Consider the following 11,031-nt stretch of genomic DNA (forward strand, 5'->3'; position numbering starts at 1 on the left):
TGGATGTCGAATTACGTCTTGTAAAGGTTGGTTGTAAGCCTCGTTACTGACTGAGGTCTATACGTCCTGTCCCAGTACATTCTAAAAGAGAGGTATTCCTCACTGAGCCAAATCGCTTCCCTCAACTAACGTCCTCGACAGGGTGTGACGGAGCTTCGCCATCTTCAGGACTTCCTATCGTGGTTGGTTATATTAACATTAATAGTTGTTGTGCTCTCTTTAGTGAATGGATTACAATAGAGATTATCGGGAAATTATTCAAGGATTAGTCAACGACACAATTATTGTCTCTCACATCCTATAAAACGACGTCGTCACTAATTTGAATGTTCGTTTGGTTGATCAGATTAAAACCATCATTGGTGTATTTCCAGTGTAAGACTTACTACAACCAATGAATGGTTTTAATCTGAATCCAACAAACGAACATCAAATTAGGACACGACGTCGTTATAGGATGTGAGAGACATAATTGTGTCGGACTAATCCTCGAAGTATTCATCCGATAAATCCTCCATTGTAATCCATTCACTTTAAAAGAGAGTACAACAACTATTAATTTATAATAAAAACCCGAAGAGGAAAGTCTGAATAGATGGCGGGAAAGCTCCGGTCACACGCTGCGCCAGGGACGTTGAGGGAAAGACATTTTGGCTCAGGAGGAATACTCTCTTAGATGTACTGGCGACAGACGGGTATAGACCTCAGCTCTAGTAACGAGGCTTACACAACCTTTACAAGACGTAATTCGACATCGCTAGTTCGTTTAGTTAGTTGTCTGAAAATAAAATTAAGGCAACGTTACCGCGGTTAACCAAATACTCGTCGTCGAATACCAGTACATGTGTCCGTCGCTTGTATGTCGCTTCTTTTAGTTTGTATGAAGAGACATGGAGGAGAAGTGTCGACCCGGTGACTTATGGTCGACGGATAACTATATGGTCTCTGTACCGAGTACCACGAAGATGAGTTCTCTGCGTTTTCTAGAGGGGGGGTGCAAGCGCGAGTCCGTTAGGGAGAAGCCTCACCCTCAAAATGAGGTCTTTGGGCCGACCTGACCCATTTCTAAATATGTGTCGGTAAAACACACAGTCACCCCGCTAATTTATATAGATCCCGACTAAGTTTACAAAAAAACAAAACAAAAAAACTTGATAAAAATCAAAATTTTTCCTTTTTACCCCATCCCAATACGGCAGTAGACAGACACAAAAAACAATTACTTTCCCTACTCTCTAGTACTTCACCGAACGGAGCGGAAAAACTGTAAATTCGCTACTACAAAAACAAAGGCCTCAGCAGCACCACACTTATATACGACGTATTACAACAAAAAACTTTTCCGAATTGCGCGGCTCCTCGTGTATACCCTAATTTCGTCTAATAAACCATTTTATTCCTATACATCACTGTAAACTTTTAACGATTGTACATATAGAAAGTTATTTTACACCTGAAAATTTCATAATGTTGTCTTATTATGTCTTAGAGGAAACAAAGTAAATGTCGTACGCGCAGTGACCGTAGATGCTCGACTCGAAACACATTCTACAGGCTGTGTCCGTCGGGGGTCCACTCGTCTGTTTGTTTTTAACTCGACGATGAAGTAAGGAGCTAAAGGAGAGTCAAGACAGGATTTCTCGACTAGAGTAAGTGACTTGTCCCTAACGTCGGCTCTCTCCTCCTTCGTAGGACCTGTGTAGCCAACCGGATGCACGCGACCTCTCGCTCTTGGAACCGACCTAACCTCCGGTCTCATCTGTCGGAGTAGGACTCGTGGTTACCGCTCGACCTCCGTTTTTACTCGTCGACCGAACTCCAAAATCCAGGAGTTTCCAGTAGCACGCGCGCTCAAAGACATGTTCATTTTGTTTCCCCCCACCACCACCACCACCCACAACACACACCCCACCCCAACCCCACACACCCACACACACACAAAAACAACCCCACCCCCACCACACCCCACACCCACACCCACCACCACCACACCAAACCCAACCCACCCACACAACACCCACACACCACCCCACCACCCAAACACCACACCACACACACACACCCCCCCCCCGCCCCCCCCCCCCCCCCCCCCTCCCCGCCCCCCCCCCCTCACTAGGGCGACGCACACACACTGGCACCACAGCTCTCTCGCACACACGCGGCACCCGCGAGCACGGCCCGAGCCCCTCTTCCAAGTCCTGCCACCCAACCTCCAACACGCTCAACAAAAGCCGCCCCGCGCACACCAGTCTGCCCAAAGGGCTCGCTTAGGACCCCTCCTCGATGTCTCTTACTCGCTCTTCTCACCTCCCCCCATCCCCCCATATCATCATCCACTCACTCCACTCCCCACCTCCCACCCCATTCCACTCGCACACCCTCATCGCACTTCCGCTACACTTCCCAAGTCTCTCTGTGTAACCCACCACGCCACTACGCCCGGCTCGCCTAATCCCTTCGCTCCATCCTCCTATCTCCTCTCGCTCCCGTCTCAGTTCCACCTCCACCTCCCCATAACATATTCCTCTACTCTGTCACGTGAAAGTTTTGACACTTTCTTTTAGTCTTAATGAAAATAAGCACGGTGTCTCCCCGCTCTACTGTAAACAATGTCGTCTTTTCCTCAGTCTTCTCTCGGCGAATTACAATTTGTTTCTTCCGTACGTATGTTTTTTTATAATTCTATTTTTTGTTAACGCCTCGCAATGGCTCGCTTCAATCGTCTCCTTACCTCGCTCTACGCCGCGCGATTGTCGAAACGACTTCTACCATCGTCGCGCTCCCATTATCACCTCAACGCTGCTCACACCTAACTCTCACCCGCCTAGCGCCCCACTCATCCTATCCCATCCAATATATAACGTGTATCAAACATATTTACTATGTAATCACGTTTCTGCACAGGTATAGTCGTATTTTTCACTAGAGGGACGAAACGAGACAGATGGTAGGTGGTTTCGTTCTTATGGTTGAAAAGTTTCAAGAAGGACGCAACATTTGAATTTGCGGGGGGACAAGTAACCAGGTCCACCTCTTCCTGGCGCAGGTGGACAGAGGACGACTCCCTCTCGACCCTCTGCTACGAGGCCATCCTTTTTGTCGTGGGGGGTGGTTCAGGTGACTCGCTCGACGACAGGGGGTCGCCCCTACCTCGTCGCCGCTCCCGCCGCCACACGGTGCGAGCGCTCCGCGCACGCTCCTGAGGAAGCGTCTAGAGGTCGTCGTCGGACAACACACGCTCTCGCGGTAGTGCGGGGTCGTCCTCCCGTCGCGAGCTGAGCCCGGCTGTAACTCTCGGACCACCTAGCACTCTTCCTTCCCGACCCGAATGATGTTCCATCTCCCCGCTCCGCAACCGCCCCCCCGCCAAGGAATGACCACCTAAATACCCTACGACCCTCCTACACTCCTTATCCAAATGTCCCACACGCACGCTCACACGTCAGTCGCGCACGCACGGAGGAGACGACACAATGTTTCAGTCCCAGAGCTAGACACAACAAGCACACACACTCAACGAACCGCGGAGACCTGCGTCATCGAAGTTGCCACTTACTCCCCTTCTGGTTAACCCAGCTCTTCCGCCTCCGTACATCCACTACGACGTTCCCGAGACCCCTCCATCCATCAACAACTTTATTAATCCTGCAATGGGCAATTGGTTATGAGCAGCAGCTTATGTCATGTACACAGGCAGGAACATACAGGAAGAAAATCAAACATACTCTCTGTCTCCTCTTCACAGCTGGACCACTGCATCCAGCCTGCTATTATTACCAAAGACATCTGCATGGTCTTCTACTCAAGAGACGCAAAGATCTCCCCCCCACGTTCCCTCAGGAACCTCTTCGGGAGTGGATACTCCAAAACCCCTGACTGGTAAGATTTTACACAGCATTTTGTGTCAGTGGGATTAAATATATCTAGGGCTGTTCCAAATGTTGTTGTTTTTTAGAACTTTTTAGTAAAAAAAAATGTATATCCTCATCTGTCTTGTTTTTTTAATGAAAATAAATCATAAGTGCTTGCCTCCCTTTTTGCATTAAGGAGGATGTTTTTTTTCCAGTCTCTTTAATATATAGTCATAATGTTGTTTTTGAAAAGCTTAACGCCAACACATATGGATTAAAGCAGATTATTTGTAAAATAAGATATGTAGTACATTTAGAAAATTGTAACATGTATTCTTTCAATAAAATGTGACTTTTAAAGTATACAACAGAATAATACAGAATCTCCTTTGTTTCATTACAGCAATCGCGTCACTGGCATCTACGAGCTGAGCTTGTGTAAGATGTCCGACACAGGCAGCCCAGGTGAGCAGACAAAACAAAAAGAGGCTGCTACTTATTCCCGATTCCTCTCAGTTTGTCCTAAAGAGTGCTTATGTCCTGAACAGGGATGCAGCGGAGGAGGAGGAAGATCCTGGACACATCGGTGGCCTACGTGCGTGGAGAGGAGAACCTGGCTGGCTGGAGGCCCAGAGGAGACAGCCTCATCCTGGAGCACCAATGGGAGCTGGAGAAAATGGAGCAGCTGCATGAGGTAGGTCCTCAAAGGTCATCTGCATTCTTAAAGTAAAACAAAAACATCCCTCTTTTGACCTTTCAAAGCTTTCCCTCGTCTCCCTCAAAGTCAACTTTATTGTCAATTTTTTCCCGTTTCAACCGTTTCCCACAATCCTGAGGAGTACAAGATACAAATATATATATATATATATATATACACATACATATATACATACATAATCAACAGACACATTTGTACATATGCACACATTAAAGACATAAATAAAAGCAACAATCAATATATATATAAAATAACAGTCACTTCAAAAACTGTAAAGAAAATCAGAATACTTTTATTCGTCCCACAGAGGGGAGATGTACATTTGTTACAGCAGAAAAGAGTCAAAGAGAGCTTAATGTTAACAAGAAGCATGCATACAAAAAAATATTAAAGATAAAAACAATTGAAACATTACACAATTTACAAAATACACATCCCGTAACAGTTCTGAAGATGTAGCAGCCAGGTATATATTGCACAGTTATTAATGGCATATATATATATATATATATTGCACATAGTTGGTATAAATGTACATTAGTGCAAAGACTGTCCATAGCAGCATAAAAAGTGTCTCCCTGCTTTGCCCTTGTCTAATATCCCACAAAGACAAAAATACCAACTTTCAAAGTTCTTCCTGCGTTGTAAACTTAAACGCCCCCCTGTCATTGGTCCAGGTGGAGAAGACCCGTCACCTGCTCCTGCTGAGGGAGAGGCTGGGAGACGATGCTCCGGTAGGAACAGCCCCCCCCACCAAGTCCCTGAGCGAGCTGCTGTCCCCCAGCATGAGCACCGGCAGCCTGTCCACCTCCACCTCCATCTCCTCGCAGATCTCCAGCACCACCTTCGAGAGCGCCATCACGCCCAGCGAGAGCAGCGGCTACGACTCGGCCGACATTGAGAGCCTGGTGGATCGTGAGAAGGAGCTGGCTACTAAGGTGAGGGCGACTGCTGTATTATGGGATGCTGACATGTGAAATATTTACAGTGTGCTGCATAGTCATCACCTCTCCTCCTCTGCTGTGTACAAATCAGTCTCATCTTTGTTCTGTTGTAGTGCTTGCGCCTCCTGACACATAGCTTCAACAGTGAATACAACCAATTGGTCAACAGCATTAGTGACTGCAAGGTGAGTAATGACTGAATTAAATGTTTACTTTAAAAGTACTTTAAACGTCTTCATGGTTCGGTTTAGCTTTAAGTCATATTCTGTAGAGAATTACCAAGTAGGCAAGTGACCCCTAAATATACATCTACTTTTTGTCCCCTCGTACTTACTTTAGTATCAGCAGTGCACTCTCCAAACAATAACTTGATTTAATTTAGCGCTGTAGTGAATAGTTTAAAGCTAACATTTCTAAGTTAAAATCAACATTTAAATGCTGTGTAGCTTTTTTATTTTGCATGCCTATTCATTGGAACTTGGTATTTCTGAACATGTGCAGTTAAAGGCTACAAGCTAATGTAATATTATAAGTCTTATAGCTTACTATCTATTTAATAAGATTCCAGTGGTGGCTGCTGAGGATTGTTTCCAATTTGTGTGTGCAAACATTTCAAGTAACTCCAGAGCGCTTTGAAGTCAAAATGGTCTATCACATGTTTTTTGATGGACTATATAAAAAGATAAGCTTGAAAACAAAACATTTGGAACAGCCGTAGTATTTTTCCACTTGCAGTGTTTGTTTGTCCTGGAAACAGAAAACTGTGTGTGAAATATATTTCATCATCCTTCCTCCCAGCTGTCTGACATCTCCCCAATGGGACGGGACCCATCAGTCCAGAGCTTCAGCAGCGCCACCCTCACCCCCTCCTCCACCTGCCCCTCTCTGTCCGACTCACGCTGTGGATCCATGGACCAGAAGTAAAACTCTATACTTTATACTAAATTCCTCTTTGTTATTGGGGATGTCTATTGTCATGATCAAGATGCTGACTGAGTGTGCTTTGCTCCTCAGGACCCCAGAGAACAGCTCCCGTGCCTCCAGTCCCTCCTGCTCGGACTATGAAAACTTCCCCATGGTTCCCAGTCCGGAGACGTCCTACCTAGCACGCGCTGGAAAGAAAGAGTTCCTCAACTTGGTGCCTGATATTGAAGAAATGAGGCCAGGGTGAGTGCTGCAGTGAAGTCATTTAAAAAATGTGCTGCATATTGTAGCACAAACAAAAAAAGATAATCCTGTTTTACAATCCAAGCAGATATCATTTGAATTGATTCCTGAACCTGGGTGAACTAAATTGTCTTTCACAGAAAACAAGCACTGCATCAAACAAAGGAGTTTTCCTGACTGCTCTTTTTTTCTTCTCCTTTTTAGATCTGTAGTTTCCAAAAAAGGTTTCCTAAGCTTCATGGAGCCGCGCTCCAACTCGTGGGTGAAGCACTTTGTGGTTGTGCGCCGCCCCTATGTCTTCATCTACAACAGCGACAAGGACCCGGTGGAGCGGGGGGTCCTCAACCTCTCCACAGCTCAGGTGGAGTACAGTGAAGACCAGCAGGCCATGCTCAAGGTAGGGGAAACACGCCGAGTGTATTTCTGCTTCTAAATAAACACACAATCATTTTCAGAGAAAGGTTTATCATTCTTTTACAAACATTTGGCAAAAATATAATAACTTTTAAAATCTCTTCTCCTTCTGCAACCTTAAACTATATATATGAGAGTAACACATGTGTCACTTCTGAGCAAAAAGTAAGGCTCCGCCCACTTTTGGGGGAAACCAACCAAAAAGTGGGCGGGGCCGTAATTTTCGCCCGGAAGTGACGTAGGTGTTACACTCATCTATAGCAAAAAGGAAAAGGTTCAGCATGACAAATATTGTTGTTTACTTTTCAGACTCCCAACACATTTGCTGTGTGCACAAAACACAGAGGAATCCTCCTGCAGGCCAACAACGAGAAAGACATGAACGACTGGCTGTACGCTTTTAACCCCCTGCTGGCAGGAACAATAAGGTACGCACAGACACTTCTCTTACTCTTCCCTTAGCTGGAAGCTTTGTTGCCATCTTGTCACAACACTCAACTCTGTTTCCACAGATCTAAGCTGGCGAGGAGGCGCGGCGGCCCGATTAAGAACTGAGTGGGTCGAGCGGCACTCAGAAAAACAACGGCTTCCTCTCTTTCTGGAAAGCCTTTTGAACAAACCGAGTGTTAACACTTATTAATCATTGTGATTCTTGACAGTTTTCTCTTGTAAGTAGACTTGTGGCTTGAGTCTCCTTTCATGCGACTAAAAGTTTCAGTTCCAGATACATTTGCCTCCCCCGCTCCCTCCCACATCCCTATGCCAACTTAGCCTTCCTCCTCTCTATTGCTCTCCCCCTGCTCCTCCGCTTTTTGTGTTTTTGTTTTTAAAACAATGTTTGGGTCTAATTTGATTTGCTTTGTTGTCACTCCCTAACTCCCTAACTAGTAGCATGTTGTAATAGTCTACTTCTGTGTGCACGATTCTTCAGAAACTGTTCTTTCTGGACACTAATTTTCAGTTTGCCAATCATCTGTAAAGAAATTGTCTATATCAATGTTATCTGTCTCCACAGAAGAGTTTAACTATTTTTTTTTATTAATATGCCCGCATGATAACTGCAGCAGTCCTCAGGAGAAAACCAGTTTTGCTTACCTAAAATAAATGTAAATCAGATAACTTAAAGTTTAAACCGTGAAAGGAAAATATACAAATATCTCCTAAAGTGGCGTATCAGTTCACGTTCTGCTACAGAAGGCAAGGCTAATTCAAGATCTATTGCTGCTAATGAATTCATAGGTTTTTCTTCTCTTAATGAGATTTGCAATAGGATGCCCCCTGTAGCTCCCCTCTGCCGTCTACTAAACAACCTTTAGAAGCAAAATGTCTGAAAATTGTGTCTCAGCAAGACCTTAGGCAGCGCTGGGTTCCTACTGTCATCCATGTAATATATAGACCCCGCCCAGTCCGTGCACATTCACCATCGCCAACCCCTATAGTGCCGTCAGCCAGTGATTTCTTACAATCATGCATTTGTGTCAACATCGAAAATACACGCTAACATGCAAACATGTGTAAAGAACATTTCATATCTCAGCAGTGAAAATGTGACAATGGATTGTTCCTGCTTGGAGTAGATATTTGTCCCTGTCCTTTTGCTATTTCATCTCAAGAAACAGGTTTTGTAGAGGAGGAGGAAGACGGATAGTACTCTAAAGTGAGAATATCATTTGTACATAACGTCTGTACTGGAATCAGTGTGGTAGTTAACTCAAATGTAAGACATTCCTCTAGGCCTCCTTCCTTTCCTAGGATGTTGAGAGTATTTAGTTAACTGTACTTGTGATACCGAAGACAAAAAAACACCTGGGGAAAAGCGAGTAAGAAAGAGAATGAAGTTGCAATGCTCTAGCCTTGAAGCCAGAAGATAAGTGATGAAGCTGCTAGCTCATAGCCTGCAGGACAGATAGTGAACGGTCCCATGACTCCCCTCACTGTCATGATAGTGAAGTACTTACTGTTCATCAGCACCACAGGTTACCACGTGTTCATTTTATATTTGTGTTCTTGAATTTAAACTCATCTAACTCATTGGGTTGACATTTCTTTCCTATTTTTAAATTATTAACATTGTTTTTTTTCTAATATGCTTTTAACCATTCCACAGTGAAGTTTTATACGAGATGTAACAGAGGGCATTGATTTCTTGAGTTGTAACCAGCTTTACTTGTGTTTAACCTTATTTTGCACATTAACACATATCTATAGCAAGACAAGGGCAGATCACACATGTTGAGTCCAAGATTATTTCTGAGTATCAGGAACACTGATTAGAGCACATATCAAGGCTACACTGGATAAATATTTATGAGAAAGAAAGAAGTGATATTTAAAGGGACGACATATACACAAAGGTTTTATTTCTGATATTGTTTGTGGAAATATTTGCTCTGTACAAAACAGCTGCTACAATTGGCTCAAAAATAAAGGGTGCCTCTGTCTCTTCAAGTGTGATACAGCGAGGCAATACAAACTCTGGCCAACCAACCAGTAGTAGCCCAGTGTATATTATGTAAAGACATTAGGGTTGAGTGGGAGGAAACAGAGGTAGTCATCGCCTGTTACAAGTATCATTGGAATTATTAGGTACGTATCTTCAATTTTTTCTAAAGGATAGAAAACATTTTGCCTGCCCTCAGGTCGGCCAACCTGCCAGTCAGAGAAACAAAAAACTTTTGAAATTGGAAAAAAAAATGGTCTGTCTAGAAAAATAATAATGAACAACCATCTATGCACTGATCAGGCTTTAAGTGCAGCACATTAACCTCAGCGTACTGTGAGAGATATCAACATGAAGACCTGTCAGAGCAAACGGTTTCACTTTACTGACTATTTTGCAGAGGTGTATTATTTTGGATTGTGTATTTATTGTTTGCAATGTAAATATTAGTTTGCAGCTCTTTGCACATATTAATAAAAGGTTCAACTAACTGATCAAATAAAGACTGTGCAGTTTAGTTGTTCTACTGAGTGAACCAAATGACGGTGGGGCATCCTCTTCTGGTCTGAACTGGGAGAGCGTTGAATGTACTATGAAGTGTTTTTCCTGCGTTTGAAAAAAAATAGATGAAAAGAGAACTAATTTGTTTCTCACTGCCTCTTTTTCAGAGGAGGTGAGTTACATTACTGCTTCCTTTTTATGAGAAAGTAGTTTGATTGAAAGTTTGCTTTGGACTTTAAGAATATTTACTCCAGCCACTTGAATTATAACCAAAACAAGAGTGGTTTTAACTCCTTTTCATTTTTTTCTAATATCAGGGAATATAATACAAAGTAGCTCATGACATCTTAAAAGACAGTTTAGTAATGTTGTGCTGGTGTCTTTCTTCACAACACAGTTTTTTTTTCTTTCTTCCGTTGATGCCTTGCAAAACAAAACCACCCATGATATTCTCCATCTCCCCTCCTGACATTATAATATTAGTTTACTGCGTTCCCTCTGGATTAGTTCACAAAAGAAAACGACAAACCACGACATTAACACTGTACATTATTTGTTAGACTGGTTTCATTTTCATACTTATTTTGTAAATATCCGTGTTGTATGGAGCTTGAATTCAAATGTAAATATGTTTACTGTATTTGTAATAATTATAATCCATTCGCTGTATAGCATAGATGTGTCATGCAGATATCCTAATTCTGTGTATGGTAATCTTGCACCATTGAACTGTTTAGTGAATGAGGCAACAATAAAAGTGCAAACTGTGCATTAGCAGAACAAGTGCTGTGTGTTTGTCTTATCCTTTATGCAGGTTGACTCCCATCTGTTTGTTTTACATGGTACACATTCCTCATACCTGTGTGCTTTAAAAGCATCTTTATCAGGAACAAAAATGTGGTTTGTCATAGTAACTTGTATTTATGTAGTATGTTTTGTTTTAACATCTTATTTCTTATTTTGGACAAAATCAATCATGTCTCTTAATTATTACTT

The 11,031-nt window shown here is 43.1% G+C and overlaps 1 protein-coding gene across 1 annotated transcript in view; it reads left to right on the top strand.

Moving 5' to 3' along the window:
- The window catches only part of kif1b (kinesin family member 1B), a 62,668-nt gene extending 51,850 nt beyond the window's left edge, over window positions 1-10,818 (top strand). Inside the window, 10 exon segments of the mRNA XM_010781172.1 lie at window positions 3,708-3,879; window positions 4,255-4,316; window positions 4,400-4,545; window positions 5,247-5,507; window positions 5,627-5,698; window positions 6,312-6,433; window positions 6,528-6,680; window positions 6,885-7,077; window positions 7,404-7,522; window positions 7,607-10,818. Of these exon segments, the coding sequence (XP_010779474.1) occupies window positions 3,708-3,879; window positions 4,255-4,316; window positions 4,400-4,545; window positions 5,247-5,507; window positions 5,627-5,698; window positions 6,312-6,433; window positions 6,528-6,680; window positions 6,885-7,077; window positions 7,404-7,522; window positions 7,607-7,649 (1,343 nt within the window). The 3' untranslated portion in view covers window positions 7,650-10,818.
- Window positions 10,819-11,031: the final 213 nt, after the last annotated feature.

Source organism: Notothenia coriiceps, unplaced genomic scaffold (genome assembly GCF_000735185.1).
Source record: "Notothenia coriiceps isolate Sejong01 unplaced genomic scaffold, NC01 NC01_scaffold00022862, whole genome shotgun sequence".
Classification (NCBI taxonomy): domain Eukaryota; kingdom Metazoa; phylum Chordata; class Actinopteri; order Perciformes; family Nototheniidae; genus Notothenia; species Notothenia coriiceps.